Source organism: Xenopus laevis, chromosome 2S, assembly GCF_017654675.1.
Source record: "Xenopus laevis strain J_2021 chromosome 2S, Xenopus_laevis_v10.1, whole genome shotgun sequence".
Taxonomy (NCBI): Eukaryota; Metazoa; Chordata; class Amphibia; order Anura; family Pipidae; genus Xenopus; species Xenopus laevis.
In genome coordinates this window covers 83,771,377-83,792,676 of record NC_054374.1, presented here as the reverse complement: position 1 = coordinate 83,792,676, position 21,300 = coordinate 83,771,377, and the positions used below count along the sequence as shown (strand labels likewise).

Below are 21,300 nucleotides of genomic sequence, written 5' to 3'. Positions count from 1 at the left end.
ATGTACCATGACAGAATTCCCTGTGGCCTTCTATATTTAAATGCACATACATTATTATTATTTTTATTGTATTCAATTCTAAAGAACCAATGTATTCAGGGCCGGTTTTCTTTTTTGGCCGCCCCTAGGCCAGAAGTTCAAATACCCACCCCCCTCCCCTCACAAGCGCTCCCTCCCACCTCAAGCACTCCCTCCTTCTCCCAACGCATGGGCACGCATGCGCAGAGCCCCAGATGCACCTATGCATGCAGAACTTCGCAACTATGCAATCCGAGACCAGCTGCGTGCACACACAGTTTTACTATTCTTCTGCTCCCAACTTTGCTCGTGGTGAGGCGAATTGATGCAGCTGGGCATCATGCCTCCCCTAAAATATGCCACCCTATGCCCGGGCCTTTGTGGCCTCGCCAAAAATCTGGGCCTGAACGTATTTCTCAGCACTGCACATAAGGGTACAAAGCACAAAGTCGACATACACACAGAAACCAATATACTGTTGTACATAAAGATAGTCCTGAAAAGGTTTACAATCCGTGGTGCTTTGGCTGACAACATACACCAATACACAGGTATTGGTCTATTATATGGAATGCTTGGGGCCTGAGGTATTGCAAATAAAGGGGTTTTCCATAATTTGGATCAATTTGTTTTACCACAAACATAGAATTATACTTTAGTTACAGGTACAAGGTACATTTTTTTTATTTACAGAAAATAAGGATATAAAGTAATTTAAAAAGATTAGAATGATTTGAATAAAATGGGCTGTATGGGAGATGGCCTTCCCGTAACTCATAGCTTTCTGGATAAGAGGTCCCATACTTGTATAAGTTTATATTGGCAACTTTAATGACAGCCATATCATCCACAGGTTCTTCTAAACCAATCTGTCATCTGTTTAATATGTAACGTTAAAAGAGTGGTTAACTTTTAGTATGCTATAGAACAGCAACTTTTCAACTGGACATCATTTTTTCTTTCTTTATAGTTTCTTTTTTGCTTTCTACTTCTGACTTTTTCCAAATTTAAAATGAGGGTCACTGGCCTGCCACATAAAAAGTTCTCTGTAAGGCTGTACAATGCTATTGTAATTGCTGCTTTATATTACTCCTCTTTCCGTCTGTTATCTACTCCAGCCTCTCATTCAAATCAATGCCTCTTTGCTAGGGTAATTTGGACCATAGCAACTAGATAGCTGCTGAAATTCCAAGATGGAGAGCTGTTGATTCAAATGCAAAATAATGAAAAAACAAATTGTCTTAGAATATCACACACTACATTAAGCCAAAAGTAGTGATCGGGTGTTTTGCTTCGCCAAAAAATTTGTGAAATTTGTGATACAGTGAAAAATTTGTTAAAAGGTGCTGGTGTCTCGTTTTTTACCCCGGCGTCCAGCATCTGTGAAATATTAGCAACTATTGTATTGATTTTAACAGCTGCCTTTAAAGGGCATCTGTTGGCCAAAAATATTATACCCAACCAAAGGTCTGGGTCTGCAGCAACTACTTGATACTGAAACGTTCTTATCAAAGATAAGAAATGTATCAACTAATGTATCAGTTTAGAACAGTTTTCCAGAGTTGGTGACACCCCCCCCCCCCAGACCTGCTTTAGAGAGACATAAAATGGTGAAAAATGAAACTTTAAACGTCAATATTAGAAAGACTGTCACAAATAGAAAATAGAAAGTCTTTATTTCTGGCGGATTATCTGGAAACAACTGAAAATATTGTTGGAAGTGAACAGCCCCTTGAATTATAAGATGTACAACATAATGCAGAAACTGTTCTTAATACTGGCTGTGTTTGCAGTTCTAATACTTGTGCAAGTGGTCTGCAGCGCCCTCTGGTGCCACAAAGGAGTAACTTCAAGACAGCTGCCAAGAGCAATTTTAGATGTGGAGCTAGGCAAGCATTGTGGGGCAGATTCATTAAGGTTCGAATGGCAAATTCGAGTTTTCGATTTTTTTTTTTTGTGTCAAAACTCACAAATTCTAATTTAAAAGCATCAACTTGAATGTAAATTCGAATGGGAGATTAATCACTCCTTGACCATGGAAACAATTCTAATTCGTATATTCGCCACCTAAAACCTGCGGAGTTAATTTACAAGTCAATGGCAGATGTCCGTTCAACTATTTCAATACGTTAATTGCCTTTCTGACATTCAAGGTTTTTTCAGAGGCAAACTTGATTAGAATTTTCTGGTCAGGATTATTAGATCGAAGATTAGACGTTCACGTTTTTTCATAAATAGCCTCCCATTTGAGTTGTGAGTACATTTGAATTTATAAGAGTTTAAAAATATATATATAAATTCGAAATGCGACCTTTGATAATTAACTCCCTGTCTATAAGTTAGGGTCCCACTGGGACTGCTGTCCAGGGCGCATGCATGAAGGCGCCGCTCAGCTCCAGAAATTTTTTTTTTTTTGTGGAATCCCAATTTGGGGGGAGGGGGTCTGGCCGCGTTTTTTCCCAGTGTCCCTCTGGGCCAGTCCGACCCTGGTATTAGTGTAATAAGGAAGCTTATACAGTACCTAGAATCTGAACAGTAGCATCTGAATTAGAGCAGGGTGGTGAATTACAACAGGGTTTAATTTACAAAATCTAATGTAACAATTAGATCTGACAGGTGTACCCACGCTTTAAAAAATTCAGTTACTATTGTTACAAACCTTTAAAGGGCAACTATCGCAAAATTTAAAATTTTATATAAGCTTCAGCATACTGAAATAAGAAAAAAGAAACTTTCTAAATACAATCAATTGAAATTTTTCAACTGTTTCTGAAATAATCAAGTTCATCCTCACTATTCCTCTGTTTCTCTTCATTCTCTCGTCATGCAGCAGTTGGGTATCAGATATTCATTGACAGTTAGACCCAATATATCTTACTGTATAGGGGAGGGCTCCTTTTGCCTAGAAGATGTTTAATTTTGTGCTGTTCAACACTGATGTCTTTACATTAATACTGGGTACCTTTTTGTATTAAGAAACATGTTGACAGTATATCTGAAGATGTGTTTGGTAAGGTTTTTTCATTCCCCATTAAAGATTTTTCTTTACGGCCTTTGGAGGGAGGAAGACATAAAGACATGAATAATGCTGTTTTTCATTAATGCAGTAGAATATAATCTAATGTTAGACTGCAAAAAAAAATAAAAAAAACAGATTACATTGTATTATTTAAAGGCACATTGTAGAATTCATCCTGATTTTCTCATGGCAGGAGGCAAAGAAGACCTATCCCCCACCACCCAAAAACAAAGTTGGAGAAAAAAATATTTAGGATCAATCAATGGATTGATTGATTGTGCCCATAGCCATAGAAGAGAGGACTTCCCAGCAGAACCAACTGGTTACTAGGCAGAGTGTTTACTATTGTTAATATTGAGAAACAGTGACAAATAAGTTCTGTAAAGAAATGTTTCCTTTGGCCATGGTAAAGCAGGAACTCGATTTATCGGAAATGTTTCCAAAGAATAGATGGATCTGTCAGAATATAAACATATTGATTACTTATATTTCAAAATACAATTCCTGAAGCTAGTACCCATATCATTTTGTTTTGCTTGAAACCATGTAATTGTGTTTTAGATCTGTTCACAGGTTAACAGGATTTTCATTACCTGCTGTTGCTCATCATGAGACTGTTGAATCCTCTTCCCGAAAATCATCTTGATCTGTTGTAAAAGATGCTTGCATTTTTGCGCACAACTTTGAAGCTAAAGTAGTTTTGTTACTAGAAGATCCTTTAAGTATGAAAAAAATTAGGAATAGTAGAGAGGAAAAAAGGAGACCCACGAAATTGCACCTGCCCATCTGTCAATTCCGAAGACTCATTTGTAGTATTAAAACTTAGCTTTTAATATTTTGCTAAACACATACATGCCGAACTTATTAAAACCAGGGTATAGAATGGGGTGTTGGAATAACTGGAGGCAAGGGGTACTGGGTATATGTGTGATCCAAGGTAGAGGAGTAGGACGATTTCCTAATCAATAAATTCAACCAGACTTAACGTGAAATATGGCAATTGCAACTGTGAAATATTCATTCAACCTCCACAATAAGTACCATTATCAGCCCATTCACGCACACAAAGTCCCATCACAGAGGTTAGAAGTTGGTAACACAGCGCTCAATAGCAATAGTGGGTATATGTCCACGATTAAGACCAAATTATGTTATTATTGACACTTTTTTTTTTTTTTTTTTTAAAGCTTGGTACAGAAACTGTCCTCATTAAGCAATTTGCCAAGGTCAGGCTGATGCTAGGCAAACCCCAAAAAGGCTTCTTTATGGTGAAAAAAACCCAAGTTAAGGGCAAGCTATGGCCAAGGTAAGGGCAAGGTATGCATATTGGGCAAACGATTCAGTAGACCCTTGGCGTTCATATTAAGGGTGGTTTACCATTGTATGTAAAAATTTGGGTGAGATAAGTGCAGGAAATGTAAATATTTCTAGGCAATTTTCAGAAATGATGAATGCAAATTAGGGGTGGGAAGGGGAAACATTTTCGACTTCCTTGTTTTCTGACAAAAAGTCAAGGGATTTCCCTCCCCGTCCCTAATTTGCATATGCAAATTAGGATTCGGATTCGGTGCGGCTGGGCATAAGGATTCGGCCGAATCCGAATCCTTTCTGAATCCCGAACCGAATCCTGGATTCAGTGCATCCCTAATTTCAATACTAATAGCCTATGTGCAGGCAAGCATATACACTGCTAGCAACTTATTTACGGCTCCTGCAAATAAAAGCTTTACCTGTATTATATATATATATATACTTATACACACACACAGTCACACAAGTATTGCATTTGAAAAAAATCCACACTCACAGGTAAATATGAATCTCTTGGTGCTTTATTGAGCAGGCTAATGTTTCGGTTAAGTCCCTAGCCTTTTTCATATAAAGCACCGTGAGATTCATAGAAGACCTGTGTGTGCAGAGAGTGCAGTTTTTCCCATATGCTTTAAATATACAAATATATGCAGCAAAATGGCACCATTTGCTTCTTCAGCTGCAGGGTTTCTATTCTAAAGAACAGAATTTCATTTCTTGATTTTGAAATAACATTCATGAAAAGATAAAATCAGTAAAGTATTAAGCAACACTTCTTATTCTGTAAACAGCATTTGCTTGGAAACAAAAAAAAACAGTAAATAACGTGAGAGGTATTCCACAAATATGTGAGCATAAGGCCTACTTATTAGGAGCAGAGATGATGGAATGTGTATTGGACAACATAATCTAGGGTAGAAACAGGCTTAATAATGACAAACTGACTCCTATGATGGTGATGCTCTGCTCATCTTGTTATAACAGCATAGACTAAGAGTGCCTTAAAGCCCCAGCCTTCACTCACAGGCCAGCGGCACATGTAGTGATTCACCCGGCCAATTTCTCCCTGCGCTGCCCATCACTGACATAAATGCCACATGTTGTGTGACCAGTATTTTCAATCATGCCAGTGACATCAGAAATTCTACTGGTGCCATTAGCTTTAATGAAACTACTCAGACCAGTTTTATGGAAATACTTGTGTTTCAATTCTACACTGTGGTTCTGTTCCAATGCTGAATGTAGATCACATGGGCACCAAGTTATTTTCTGTTGCTGTAGGTGCATGTGGTGTAAGGTATAAAACTGCACAGCAAACACAACTGTATATTCTTGTGGGTACAAACCCTTGCTAAAACACCTCCATTCAATGCTATTTGTCAAAGAAGCATCAGTGTAACAACAGCCAGTGTAATAACTGCTGCAATATTAAATACTGTTCAGCCTTGGCGCACTGCGACAAATCTCTTCTTTCGAGTGAATAATCTCCCCGAACTGCCTCCCCTGCCTTCCCTCCAGCTAAAATGTAAATCACCGGTGGGATGGCACTCGGAGCAATTTACATTTTAGCCAACGGGAAGGCAGTTCAGGGAGATTAGTCGCCAAGAAGAAGAGATTTGTCGCCAGGCAACTAATCTCCCTGAATCTGCCTGTGACCCTAACAGGCAGAACCATGGCAAAATATACATCTGGTTAGTATTTTACAGTTCACAAATAATATAAATATTCATAAATAATGAATAATAATAACATTCATAGAGGGAATAAAATCAGTTTTTGGGTACATCAGGACAAAATTTTGATGTCAAATCCGGGAAAACATTCCTTAAAATCAGGGAAATGCACCCATTGAAATGCATTATAAATTGGTGGGACCACAAATTAAAAATTTAAAATGCGGGAAATCTAAAAACCAGGGTACTTAAAATCCAAGCTTTCACTGTATTGTTTTTCAAAGTAAAACTGACTCCTGTGCTCATATCCTTTCAGTAATTGAAGGAAAAGTTGCTTTAACAAATTTTCCCGGATTTTACGTAATTCTTTCCTGGTCCCCTGAAAAAAGCAGAAATTAAAGTTTAAGTACATTTTTTAAAATTAAAGTTTTGATTTCCTAATCCATGTAACATGATTCCATACAAAATCCATATTAATGCAGTCTTTATGCTTCTTATGATACAGCTGTCCATGTAAGCATGTGCTCTTAACTTTCAAATACACTTGTCTGGCCATCTAGTTTGTCCCTAGTTCTTGCACGCTGGACATTTTTCTATGTAAACTGATTAATGGAAGGGGCTGGCAAATGCTCCCATGGTAATCCATGATATCCAGAGTAATACAAGAAAACATACACAGGCTGTCTGGAACAAAATTATGAGTCTTCACCTAAGCTTTTTTTTTGCATAAAACTGAGAAACAACTAGTTGCATGCTCTAGTAGGCACAGAAATGTCCTTTTTGTGGCCTTTTAGCAAAAGCTTTCATTTAGGAGATATAGTTCATTCGTCACTATAAGAAACTAGAGAGTATTAAAGAACAACATAAAACTAATTAATAATTGCTGCAATTTAATTTAAAATCATGTTTATTGGCAAAATTATTTTCTGATGGTTTAATAAAAACTTTTTGAGGAGATTCACCCCCCACTCAGACACATTGTTTCTCCACAAAAATATTGTAATCACCTATACGCTGCCAACAGCCTGAAATTTGTACATAGTCCACAAATCCACTGCACAATATTTCATGGGATGGATTATATAGTGAATAAAGTACCCCCTCTTGTAAAATCTAAGGATATTATAAGTTACCGAGGAGTTTCATGACCATATAAAAACATGTATTTTTATACAGGTCATGGAACTCAGAGGTAACTTCTAATATCCTCATATTTTGCAACTGGGGGTACTTTATGTATTATAATACACAGATTTTAGTGAGTCATGTGACAGAAATGACATCAGAACTCACAGTTTATAAGGATATTATTTACAAGATATTCATGGCTTTTGTGTATTATATTATAATAATAATATTATCATACAAAGTTGCAATGTCTTCCCATATAAAGACTGCTGCCATGCAAGTGCAGAACATAAGGCTAAGGGGTATATTTATCAAAGAGTGAAGTTAATAGTGAAGTTCCGCCACTAGAGTGAAATGCCGCCACTCCCCATTCATTTCTATGGGATTTTTAAAGGCGTATTTATCAAAGGGTGAACTTTCACTTTCACCCATTGATAAATACGCCTTTCAAAATCCCATAGAAATGAATTGAGAGCTGCGGAATTTCACTCTAGTGGCGGAACTTCACTCTTTGATGGATTTACCCCAATGCTTTTTCCAGTAGGACTTTCTAGCAAGCAGTACTGGCCTCTCATAATTTGCAGAACAATAAGAGTATGTTTAGCAATATAGTAATTAAATAGATGCAAGGAAATCTAAACCTGAAATATTGGTGAATTTAACAAAACCCGTTATAACATTTAAAAGGGAGGTTCACCTTTAAAGGAACGGTAACACCAAAAAACGTTTCCTTGCAAGGTAAGTTCAGGATACTTTGGAAACAGGAAACAATGCATATATCTTCACAATGGTGATTTACACTTCAGTCAGTGTGAATTAAATTTGGGATGTTTTGTCACCTGAGGTATCTCAGCAGGCAATAAAACGGCCTGTGTGCTATCACCCTAAATGTATGTTTATACATTCGGTTGCTTGGGTCACGGACAACAATAAAGGTACTAATGACAAGCTAAGCAATCAAGGAACATTGTGATTATGAGTTGTACATGTTTGAGGGTTTATGATGGGTGTAAGGGAATTATCTGAACCCAGAAAAGGAGGGGCTATTGGTATTCCCCTTTATATCTCATAGGTAGTTGACTGATTTTGAGTAAGTGCAAGACACAGCACAGCTACATTTAGCGCATCCTATGGTTTGGACGTTTCATTTCTTCCCATGCTACAGGTTCAGGGGTGCGGCACCTGAGTCACTATGATCAATTGGAATGTTTTATTTGCCATTTAAATTTGATGGTGAATAGCTGTTGGTGATTTGGTTGCTATGATCTGGAGTGATGGGTCTGATACCTGTGCACATGGACCAAAAATTTTTCCCAGTGCAGATACACTTTTTTTTTTGAAATACTTAAAATGTATTAAAGCACTGGTATAACTGCTTTGTCTAGCCAACCAGAATGTATGTGTGCAGAGATTTCCTCCACTAAATTAGCAAAGTTTTCTCCACATATTTCCAGCAAAGTACAAAGCACTGTTGCAAACAAGCTGGAAGAAATCATTTGTGTTGCAAAGAGAACACCAAGGGTGCCGGGTTCTCCCTGTTTTGAGGTCCTCTTGGGACCCCCGTTTCCCACACCGTGGACCAGAGGCCCATCCATCTTTCTTCCAGGGGATCTAGAACAAATACAGGAGCTGTACGTTAAGGAGTTAGTGAAGGTACTGAATGGTTACGGTGAGGTCTGTCTCGCTTCTCCTCTTCCCCACAGAAACGCCAGTAATAAAACTGTAGCCATGTTTGGGTACATTTGCTCCGTACAGTACAAATACTGGTTATCATCGCAAGTGTGTTGGCACCTGATCCGGTAGAAGATTGGAGAAAGCACATGGAAACAGTCTGGCTTAAAATAAAGTAAACATGAAGGAATGTTAAAGGAACATTTTATTGATTCCTTGAGTAAAACAAGAGAGGACAAATCCACATGATACTTAGTCTAAAAGTTATTGCTTGGAAACACAACTCAAATATTAAAAAATTTTCACGGAAATCGGAATTGTTGAATGGCAGTTTGGAGCCTTTGGATGAAAGGTATAACCAGTAGAAATTATGGCTGCTCCAGCTCATACTGTATAAAGAAATACAAATATGCAAGTAAATAAGCTCTCTGTGCAGTATTGCCTATTGGAAAAAATGTCACACAATACCCATAGGATTTTTTTTCCTTTTAATTTGCATTCATAGAAAGTTTGCCTTGAGATAAACTTGGACATCTAAAATTGAATTTAGAAACTTCAATAAAAACAGTATCCTGCTTAGTCAGAGCTGATGTGACTAATGCTATGAACAGTGAATAAGGTCCCAGTCTCACACTAGCACTTTAGATAAGTAGTTCCTAAAACTGTAGGGCTTCTCCCCTCTGGGGGGGCTCAGCTTGAAAGCCAATGATTTGGAGAAGAATGCTTGTTTGCTTTCTTAGATACAAGTGGAATCCCAGCCAGTAGATAAATCAGGGTGATATTAATGGTGAATATTTTTTTTTTTAAGTTACTGACAGTAAGGGTAATGTCCCTTTTTACAAGATAATGGATTTTTTTGGTCCATTGTTGAGAACTAAGCTCCCATAGAAAAGCCAGAACTTCAGTCAGCTCTCTCTCTCACAGTAAGCTTTTAAGATGTTGGCTTATTAGACAATTGTATATCATGGGACAGCTATGATGTCCAACTGAACAGTTCTCAAACACTGGATTGTACCAACACTGTGACATTCACCATTTAGAATTGTATTTTTTGCCTGAAGATTATGAAAGTAATGCATACACCACAACATTTGCCACTCTTATTTCTTAAAAATTTCACATAACCAAATTGTTTAAGCCTCGCTTTTGTATTTCCTTGCAACCGAACAATGAGATGCGGTGTATGTTAAGTATTGGCATATTACCAGTGTTAAGTTTTTGTGCATCAGATGTTCATTCCGAAGCTTCTGTAGATGCCAATAATGGTTCCTTGGTCTGTGCAGACATTGCTGGATCTTTCACCTTCCAAAATCAAGATGGAAATGCCATAACAGAGCAAATTTGCTGAAGAACCAACTTGGCCAATTCTTTGAGCAAAAGCACTAAACAGTTTTTAAGCTTTAAGCTTTCTTGTTGCCATATCATTATGAAGAAATAAATGTGGGTCTCAGAAAAAGACCCCATCTGCAAGTCTCTCTCCAAGTCTAACTCTGCTTCTTCCACTGAGCACATTCATATACAGTAGCAGATGGAAAGATAAAATATACAGAGATTTCTACACTCCTGTGACGCTCATGTTAATGATTTCAATGATGGTGCTTTCAACACGCTGGCATAGTTGTACATCAGGGTCTAAACTCTCAGTGTCTTTCAATGCAGTAACTGGCATTGGTGAAGGGATGTATGTTCCTGACAATTCCTTTGGTTTTTCTTTAAGCTTTTGGAGACCTGTTGGAGGAGGAAAACAGCATGAAACTTTCCCACATTTTCTTTTCCTATCCATTCTTATTGTTTCTTTTTTCATATTTCCCTGCTTTACCTTTCCTTTGGACCAACTACCTTCCTTTACTGTGCTCCCTTGTATCCTAATGATGCACTGCCACCTGCCTAAAAAAACACAGTATCTGCTTCCTCTATAATTACACCACTGCTCCCTTGTGTTCTATACTTTAACTTTGTTTCCAACAGCATAAAACAGCATAAAAATGGCATAATTTGTATGTGCTTTTTCTTTGAGTCAAAGGTCTGAAGCAGTGTAAAGTAACGACAGCGAATCTGTTGTTTGCATGGCATAAAATAAAACACACCTTGATGAATTTGCCATTATTTTACACAACTTTTTACACAGTTTTTCCTGTGAATTTCATTTTACACAGCATAATAAGTAGGCCCCTTAGTCAAGGATAAAGGAGAGCACTCAGATTAATACAACTAAAAAACTAGAAGTTACAAGAACATACAAGCAATTTTAATTTAAGCTAAGCCCATGCATTTTGCAAACCTCGCAATACAGTATAGTGAAAACTACATTCAAATGTAAACATTTAATTTTTTTTGTCATTACTGGGCCTGTAAACATGAGAAAAATTTATATGGCTCACAGATATAAACAGATAAGAAAGTGTTTCTTGCATCACAGGCAGTGAAAATGACAACAGTAAACTAGAGCAATGTTATTCCATTCCATTTAGTCATAGTTGCTTTATAATGGAAGCATCTTACCTAAGTCATCAAGATACAGAACATTAAAAAAAGCACTTACGTGTAATGACTGGATCAACATCTCTCGTTTGTGTTGCCACATTTGATGCACAGACCTGTCCTATTTGTATCAGCAGTGACATGATATCTTCATACAATGGAGGAAATGCTTGGCAGAAGGATACCAAACATGGCAGTGTAGGCATGAAAAACAGAAAACGCTTTGCTTGGGTCAAAACTGTGAAGAGAACCCATAATGTCAATATATTTTCATAGGGAATAATAGCCAACAACATATCCATTTCTAGGTATTCCTTTATGTAAACGATGAGAGGATTAAGAAAAATCAAATCATTGCCATAAAACTTATGTCATGTCATAAGGCCTGAAGAAATCAACCCAAACTATATTCTTCTGCAGATTATGTTCTTGAGCTTGTTCTCCGCATGCACTGTAGGCATCATATAGGTACAACTGTAATAATTCACTACCAAACCAATAAGTCTGCCCAATAACTTACCAACTGGATGTACAGAAAGAAATGCTTGGGGTTATAGATATAATGGTTCCTTGGTCTGTACAAACATGGGGTGATTGTGTTCATACTACGACATCTTGTAAATGTATGCACAAAGTTTATTATAGGCCTATAATTGACAAAACCCAATACTAATTTTCTGCATACATATGAATGACCCCAGATGTCTAATCAGTTACACTATTCCCAGTGTAAAATCCAAATTCATATCTTGTACTGAAGATATCAAATAGGATCAAGCCTTCATAACTTTAGTGCCAGATATGTGCATTCTTACAGGCATAAAAAGATATAAACTTTTATACTTTGAAACTTAACTAAATTTTAAGTGAATTTAAAATCAAGTTTACCTAAACTGTAAATTTAGTTTTTTTTTTTTTTTTTTTACTGCTGGCATAATATAAGTTTAGTACACAATATTTTATTTTACTTTTCCTGCTATACATATATTATTGTACTTTGAAAATGCATATACTAGAAAAGAAAGAACAGTAGAGAACATATGCTTTTGTATAAACCATAAAAGAACCAGAACCGCACAGAAGTCCATACAGCTACTAAAGTAGGAATAGTTACCTGTGAGTAGAGTCCCCATTACATTAATGGCCAAGCGAGCCATGCTAAGAGATTTTGGCAAAGCATACTGGATGCATAAATGAGAAAGGAGCTGGATAGCAAAAATCTGTAAAGATATGAAATACTATTTTTATCATTGTGAATTTAAAAATTATTATGTACAGTAACGTAAAAATATTATCCTTCAACAAAATTGAAACCTTGCTGGCTAATAACAGCAGTGTTGGATTGTAAATTGTGCAACGTTAAAAAGATACAAACCTGCTTCTCTACTTCCGGCTGAGCAATAAGCTCTGGGATAAAATCAACACATATATGCATTGAGGGGATTCCAGCAACAGTCAGTGGTAGCAGTTGGCATGGATAGCCCTATTTAACAAATAGAGAGTTAGCAATTAACATATATTTAATCAGATGTTATCTACTAGAAGTGAAAGTATGTGGGTTAGGATGTATCCATCCATGTTTGGTGTAAAAATATAAAAGTAAACTCCTATGGCCTAAATTAATTGTTTTTTGCAATTCTTAGCTCCACCCAACTCAGTAAAATTAAAGTCAAGTTGTACCTGAAAATGCACGAGTTTTGCAATGTTTGGGTCTGCAATGAACATCTGATGCAGTAAGCAACATATGAGGCACTGCACTTCTCTCAGGTTGCACAGCAGGCTTTCCTCTCCTTCTGTTAGTTGGGGACAAGCAGGATTCTGATCCTTCCCCTCCTCTGCAGGAAGGCAGATTTCCAACAATATCTGTACAGCTGCACTATCCTAATAAAAGTATTAGATAAGTGGATATTATAATGTTTCCAGAATTACTGGATCTAGATTAGTATGTGACATCACAAGCATTTTGGGATAAACAATTTTAATAAAACTAGCAAGGATTTTGTCAGTTTAAACATATAAATTAAATTCTTCCGTTTCTGGCTGAGCATGCAAACATGCAGTTAGAAGTTATAACTGTTTTCACATTACTTTACATTACAATGTAAATGCGACTATCCCAAGGTTGTTGCAAGTAGGGATGCACCAAATCCATTATTTTGGATTCACCGAACCCGCAAATCCTTTGCGAAACATTTGGCCAAATACCGAACCGAATCCTAATTTACATATGCAAATTAATGGTGGGAATTCCTTGTTTGGTGACAAAAAGTCATGCAATTTCCCTCCCGACTCTAATTTGAATATGCAAATTAGGATTCGGTTCGGCCTGGCAGGATTCGGCCGAATCTGAATCCTACTGAAAAAGGCCAAATCCTGGATTCGGTGCATCCCTAGTTGCAAGCCATCAGGTTCAGTAGCAGACATACATATATACATAATACAGGGACCCCCAACTTTTTTTTTTTTTTTTAACACATAAGGCACATTTAAATGTAAAAAGAATTGGAGAGCAATACAAGAATGCAAAAAGTAACTGGGGTTGCCGATTATGGGCTGTGATTGACTATTGGTAGGCCTTATGTGGACTGGCAGACTAAAGGAGGCTCTGTTAAGCAGTACTCCTAGTTTTTATGCAATCAAACTTGCCTTCAAGACAAAAAGAAGAGCTTGCTTTTAGGTCACTGGGAGCAACATCCAAGGACCCCCCGAGCCACACCCACACCCACCACACCAAACTTCCATTACACATGCATGTCATCAAATCAATTTTAACATATGTAAGTGTATACAGATCAAGATTTTAGAATTCAGATTTGAATTTTAAGAATATCGCTATCCAACTGGAAGTCTGTGCGATCCAAGATAGATTTCATTATAACGTTACATTTCCCACCACCAAAAAATAAAAGAGCTAAAACAAAAACACCCATGATTTTCTGGTGCCTACCTGAGCTGCAAGGAGAGCATTTTTCAGTTCTTCTCTAGTTACCTCCATAGCTTCTACTTGGCCTGCTAAAGCTGTTGTATTATTTAGTGATGGTTTCATATCTTGATCTGCTGTCTCTTTCAGATATGAGTTCAAGTAAGCCTTGGATGCCAAAAGGTATCCATTTAGCATATGCAAGGTGATATCCATAATTGGAGGACATCTGGGGGACGACGACAAAGATTTCTTAGTGCAGTCATGAACTTCGTTTAAAAATGTACATTTCTGTATAGATAAATTAGTACTGACCTTTGGATTCTTGTGTCACATCTAAGTACTATTAAAGGGTCAATCATGAGATCGTTTTGTGTGTACTTGTGTTGTCGCGCTAACTTCAAAGGTGGCTGCAATGCATTTACCGTCATCACCCACAATCTGATTAAAACAAGGCAAAGTGTTATCTTGCAATTTTTATAGTCTCTGAAGTGGAACAGGGTGAGATTTACAAATACACAGTAGCATAATCAACAGTCTGCAGTTTATGCACGCAAATGCCCCATAAATCCATATTTTTTTAAAATTACAAATTATAAAGATTTCAAAATGGGAAAATATGTTTTTACTCAAAACTTCTACACCACAAAACCCTGGCATTAAAGTATTCAGTGAAAAAATGGCACATATGTATTATTACCCTCATGTAGAGATCCTAAAATATGAATAGCACATTACAATTTTCAATATTTATTAACCAGCCTCTGCCAATAAACTGCACTAAGCATACACCCCCAATATTTAAGTAACCCGGCCAACCAGTGTTGAACTCCCTGCCTAGGATATCTGTAGAGCTCGAGAGATGAATTTTAGACAGGATTGGTGAATCCCTGTATTGGCAGCTGTTAATACATAGTTGATCCATGGACTGTCTGATTGCCATCTTGGAATTGGGAAGGTTAGGAAGGTATTATATGGATATAAAAGGTTAATTTTGATGGACGTGTGTCTTTTTTCTGCCTAACTTGCCAATTTAATACCTTACTATTCTTATTATTCATTCTCAAAGAAACAAATCAGTGTTTTCCCCACATCTAGCCTAGCTAGCATTGGATTTGAAATGTATAGATTTTATATATACTCCAAAAACAAGTTTTAGCCATCCTGCTCATAAAAACATGGACTAGTCTGCTTTGTATATGTGTGAATTTACACAATGACCCATCAAGGTTCTCTCTCTCTTTAAAAAAAAACACCTGTGTATAAGAGTCCTTGGTGAGTTCCTCAACTTTTTTAAAATACTAACCACTGCCATTATGTTACATACCAAAAACTTCTAGGACTTACCTTCTTGGCATTACTGTGTTCAAAGTCATCCAGAGCTTATTGACAGTTTGAAGGATTCTGCGTGGGACACCAACATTCAGCAACCGGATCATGTTAGCAGTAATTACTTCTGCGTAAGGTATGAGGTCACTAGCGCTAAGCAACGTCAAGTGCTCCAGAATTTGCATGACATGGGTGTGGTTACTCTGAAGAAGCGAAAATGCTGAAAGCAGAAAAATAAAGGTTTTTCTTCTATAACAAAGAATTATGGAGAGTGAAATTGCTGCTATTAAGATACAGAGTGAAATAACTAACTTCCTAAAAGAGGATTACTTCACTCACAGAGTAATTAGAAGCAATGAACAAGATCATTTTCAGGTCAAGGGCAATAGCACACCGTGCATTTTGTAGTCCCCATTTTGTCATGGCTATAAAATGCCATATAATACTGTGCCATCTATATTGAGAATGTCCTTTGCTACAACACTATGTTTTTGCCAGTGTCCGAATTTGATGCGGGTCGCCCGAATTTGATGCGGGAAATATAAGCGTTGCGCACAGTTCACGCCTGCCCCAGGGCTTTGCAACGGTCCTTGGGGCAAAAAAGGTTGGGGACTGCTGCTCTATGGCATGGTATTTTCTTGCACTTTGTAGCTGTGACAAAATGTGGGCTACAAAACACCATGTATCTTTTGCCCTAATGCAGCATAATGGACATTGACTGGACGAGAAAGTGATTACATCAACACACCAGTTTATGTAAGCAATTGTAATAATACAGAAATGATAGTGCTGAAATGTAATTATTAGGTTTGTAAACAATCAGACATAAAGAGGCACCAACCTGAACAAGGAATATCAAAATAACCACTTAAAAGGACTTTTAATAGGAGTTACTGGTCATTTCCTATAGCTTTCAGCTAAAGAGACAGTGGTTGCAACAATATAAACCCCACACACACTTTTTTTAATCTGTGGCCTACAGAGTTGAGTTACCTTCCTGAAGCTGCTTCGGTGAATGACTTTTGGCAGAGCTAGTTAGCAGCATTCTCCTTAGAAGAGCATCTGTTCCAGTGATCTCCTCCTCACAGATCCAGTCATCCACAATACATAGATGAGGATAGTTAGTAGAAAGCAGGCGCAATAAAGCAGAGTGCAAACCTAGAACATAAAGTAAACAAACCATATCCATTTACTGGCAATACCAAACAAGCAAATGGTAGTTAAAGCTTTCTAAACTTTTCTTGAGATTATCGAAGGAAACTTTTATTTATAATATTCGTCTTCTAGTATATTATTCCCTTTCCTTAGAATATGTAATGATGCAAGATAAGATAACATTCAGAAAGCATTTTACTTTCTAAAGATTTAATCATATAAGAGCTGCTCTTCAGTGTCCAGGCTGCAGAAAGTGGTCATAGCATTAACAGGCAGGTAGAACCTCCAGTTCTATAAACTAGACTAGAGTATATATCTGGCATGTTTACAGCTGTCTCTACAGATGTAAACAAAATATAACTTCACACAAGGGATTGTGATAGTCTATTTTTGGACTAGCTGCGATTTCATTACTCTTAATTTAACCACGGTACATATTAAGCGATATCAGTTCTGTCGATGAAAACCACTGTTGCATGTTTCTAAGGTTTCTTTTTGTGAAAAGCATCTGCCTGCCCGTATTATGTAGCCAATAGTTGTTGACAGACAGCTGAAGGGAAAACTCAAACTGCCTGTGGCTATAAGAGAAAGTACAGAAAAGGGGGATTTTTAAACTCACAGATCCTTTTCTCTTCTCCTACATTAGGGGGACACAGACAGCATGGGGATAGACACCCTGCAGCTGGAGAAAGGACACTTAATGGTTAAAGTGACTCCACCTCCTGCCCAGAACCCCTGTCTGTGTCCCTCAACTTCAGTTTTGTTACATAACTGAAGGGAGGACAACCCCATTTACACCATAACCCTGAACAGAGGAGGAGCTCCGCACCCCAAACATGAATATAGGGTCCAAGGAAAAACAGACCCAACTATGTACACGTACAGCTAACCAACAGTATACAAAGTACCATATGCAAAACAAATTCCAGGGAGGGAAGGCCTGTGTCCCCCAACGTAGGAGAAGAAAAAAGAATTTATCGGTGAGTATAAAATTCCCTCTCTTTCCTAGATTGGGGGACACAGGCCCCATGTGCCCACAGTTGAAGTGCATAGTCTACAGCTGCCTGAAGCACTTTTCTCCCGAACCTGGCTTCAGCTGAAACCTGCATGTACACCCTTTAAAACCTTGAAAATGTATGTAAAGAAGACCATGTGGCTGCCCTGCAGACTTGTTCTGCCGATGCCTCACCGCCCAGGAAGTATTGAGGGAGTGAGTCGAATGAGCTCGGACCAAAAATGTCAGAGGTCGGACCTTTACCTAGAGCTGCCAATTCGATACCCTCCTTACCGAAGTGATCAGCAGCAAAACGGCCACCTGGCAAGTTAAGGTGGGGGGGAATAAGGTCAAGCAGTTCAAAGGGTTGCCCCTGAAGGACTGACAGGACCAGGTCCCACAGAGGGACCGGGAGACAATACAGGAGTACCAAACAGGTACATGAAAACTATGTCACCAAACCATGGACGAATCATGCAATAAAGAAGCAAAAACAAATAAATATATGAAATAAACCATCTCTAATTCCATCATAAAGGGGGAATGCATTACACATCCACATAAAGGACACAAAATCCCCATCACAAAGTACAGCATCTGCAATTCTGATCATGTGGTCTACACCCTTAAGTGCCCATGTCGTATATTATACATTGGACAAACAACACGTGCAGTCAGACTTAGAATTGGTGAACATAAGTCCATTACTTGCTTTGACCCAAACAAGAAATAGACATACACCACTTGGTAGACATTTCTTTACAGTGGCGTAACTAGATATTACTGGGCCCCACACAAATTATTTTTCAGGCCCCCAAAATGTTTAGAGGTTGACTTGTTTCTCCAATATTTATTGAAATTGTATATGAATTAGGGCCTCGTGGGGCCCCTATACCTCCTGGGCCCCCCTGCAGCGGCAGGGTCTACTTCCTCTATAGTTACACCCCTGTTTCTTTAATGAAGTACATAGTGCAGCAAACTTAAAGTGAATGGTTTTACAGCAGATCAATATGCCCACTAGAGGGGGTGACAGAAAAAAACATTATTACTTGGGCAAGAAGCTCAATGGATTGAATGGTTGAACACAATAGAACCAAAAGAAATGGATAAAGCCTTAAAGGAACATATGCGTTTCATTGAATTTATATGTTGTAACAGTATTATACAAACACTTTTTTACAGACTGAAGCTACCATCTGGCTACACCAATACAATGGACAACATGCCTATGGACTGAAAACAATCAGATAGTAGAGAACATTTACTTTTGTAATATGGAAACAATGTTGCTTGGAACATGAATAACTATGTGTGTAATAATGGCATTTTCTTAGATTTACATTTGTTCTTCGGGAGGATGCCACCTAGCAACAGCTGTTGGGTTAGGCGGCAGCCTCCCGAATTGATCGCTGGAAACTTCTAATGCTCTGAAAAGAACGGGAAGAAGTTACAGGAACAGGATCTCTTAACTCTCGCGAGATCTTGTTCCTGTCAGAATTTTTCACAGCGCTGTGATGGAGGACACACTCTCTGTAACGGCTACTGAGTCGTTAGAAATTTCTCCTCACAGACAGTTAAAAAATGTTAAACATAGGAGACGAATTCAGTCTCCAGATAATTCTTCATCCTCGGAAGAGGAATTTATAAAAAATAAGAAAAAGAAAAACTATAATATTCAAGACTCTTCCTCAGACTCTGGTAAGAGTTCAACAGACAGCTCTCCTAAGGCAAAAAAGTCTCGTTTGAGACAGAAAGGAAAGGAGAAGAAAAGAAATTTGGTCCCGTTTGGGATTTCACAAAAATTACCCAGAAAGGGTCATTTTAAACATTATGATAGCAGCAGTCATTCTTCATTATACTCTGAAGCGGTTGCTTCTGATTCTGACCCCGTAGCTGGCAATTCAAAAATCTCTGAGGTGGATTGGGATTGTGAAAAAACAATGAAATCTTCAGCATCCTCTGTAAGAGGGAAAATAAGTGACACACAAATGTCAAGAGTTGATCTCTTAGGAAAAACACCTCCACCAAAATTATTTAATGCCAGATGGGCACTTAATGATAAATCTGAGGTGTATGATTTCACAAAGTATGCCTTTCGCTCTTCTTTAATGAAAGAAGATGACTTGGTTTTAAGAAACCATATTGGAATCCCTGATATACAGGCTATGTTAGCACCAGAAGTAGACCCTGCACTATCCTCTATTACTGGTACAGTAACTAATAATGACAGGATGGATCAGTCCTTGCGCAACATACAATTTAAAATTGCAGATGCAGCCGGTCCTTTGTTACTCATGCTTGGTAAAGCAGAACAAGAAGGACAACAGTCCAGAAAGAATATTCATTCCTTGCAATCTTCAAAATTAGCACTTCTTAAAGCATCCACCAGGGCTGCATTGATGATTGGCCAGGCTTTTAACCATGTCACAAGTGTGAGAAGAGCTCGTTGGTTACATACTATGGGCATGTCAGACCTGGCTCCGAAATCACATGAATTTCCAAATTTTGAGGACTCTAATTTATTTGGTCCAGATTTTATTAAGGAGGTAAAATCACGCTATAAGGCAAGAAAATCATTTGGGGACTGGAAAAGACCTTCCTTTTTCAACAAAAAACCCTTTCGTGGAGAGGGACGTCCTTACAGAGCTCAGGGGTCGTCCTGTGAAGCCTCACAGAGCTATAAAAGACCTTTCTTTGGCCAGAGAGTCCAGTCCAGTGGACGAACAACCAACCCAAAGTGGTCTACTGGTTATAAGAAAAGAGTGCCAGGTAAACAAAACTCAAGCTTTTTCCCAGTCAGAAATTATACCTTTATGGCAAACAATAACCACAGACAAATGGGTTTTAAACATAATAAGAAGGGGTTTGTACCTTCCTCTAAAATCTTTCCCACTTCAAATCTCAAACAGATACAGAGACACCAGTGCAGTTCTAGACGGTGCCTTAGAAAAGGCTTTGCTAGAGGGAAAGATAGAACTCTCAGACCTTTCACAGTCAGGCTGGATAAGTCATCTTTTCCCAATACCAAAGCCAGATGGTTCTGTCAGACCAGTCCTGAATGTGAAGTCTTTAAACAAATTTTTAAAAAGGAAACGTTTCAGAATGGAAAGCATTGCAGATCTCACATACCTCTTGAAAGAAAATGCTTATTGCATAAAGATAGATCTAAAGGATGCATTCCATGCTATAAAAATATCAAAAAATCACAAAAGGTTTTTGAGATTCCAGTGGAAGCAAAATATTTACCACTGGAATGTAATGGTGTTTGGCCTCTCCAACGCTCCATACACATTTTCCAGGATAATGAAATCAGTAATTTCTCACATAAGACAAAAAGGGATAACATGCATTTTTTATCTGGACGACATTCTTATTCTAAATCCAGATATTTCAGTTCTCATAGACCAAAGACAGATGTTCATCACTTTAATGCAAAAATTAGGATTCACAATAAATTGGGAAAAATCAGTACTAAACCCTTGCCAATCAATAACATTTCTGGGATTCACAGTAGATACAACAAGGTTAACCCTTTCCATTCCCAGAGAAAAGTGGGAACATATTCAGGTTTTCATAACCCAGTTGCTACCACTTCATCAAG

General features: G+C 37.9%; 1 protein-coding gene across 2 annotated transcripts in view; it reads right to left on the bottom strand.

The window, feature by feature from the left end:
- Window positions 1–9,007: 9,007 nt before the first annotated feature.
- ints2.S (integrator complex subunit 2 S homeolog) overlaps window positions 9,008–21,300 on the bottom strand; it is a 38,197-nt gene continuing 25,904 nt past the window's right edge. Inside the window, exons 16-24 of one of the 2 annotated variants that reach the window (XM_018248181.2) lie at window positions 16,544–16,708; window positions 15,569–15,770; window positions 14,537–14,662; window positions 14,249–14,450; window positions 12,982–13,182; window positions 12,677–12,784; window positions 12,416–12,521; window positions 11,363–11,539; window positions 9,008–10,548 (exon numbers count right to left, since the gene is read on the bottom strand). In XM_018248181.2, the coding sequence (XP_018103670.1) occupies window positions 10,376–10,548; window positions 11,363–11,539; window positions 12,416–12,521; window positions 12,677–12,784; window positions 12,982–13,182; window positions 14,249–14,450; window positions 14,537–14,662; window positions 15,569–15,770; window positions 16,544–16,708 (1,460 nt within the window). In that variant the 3' untranslated portion in view covers window positions 9,008–10,375. 2 annotated transcript variants of the gene reach the window in all.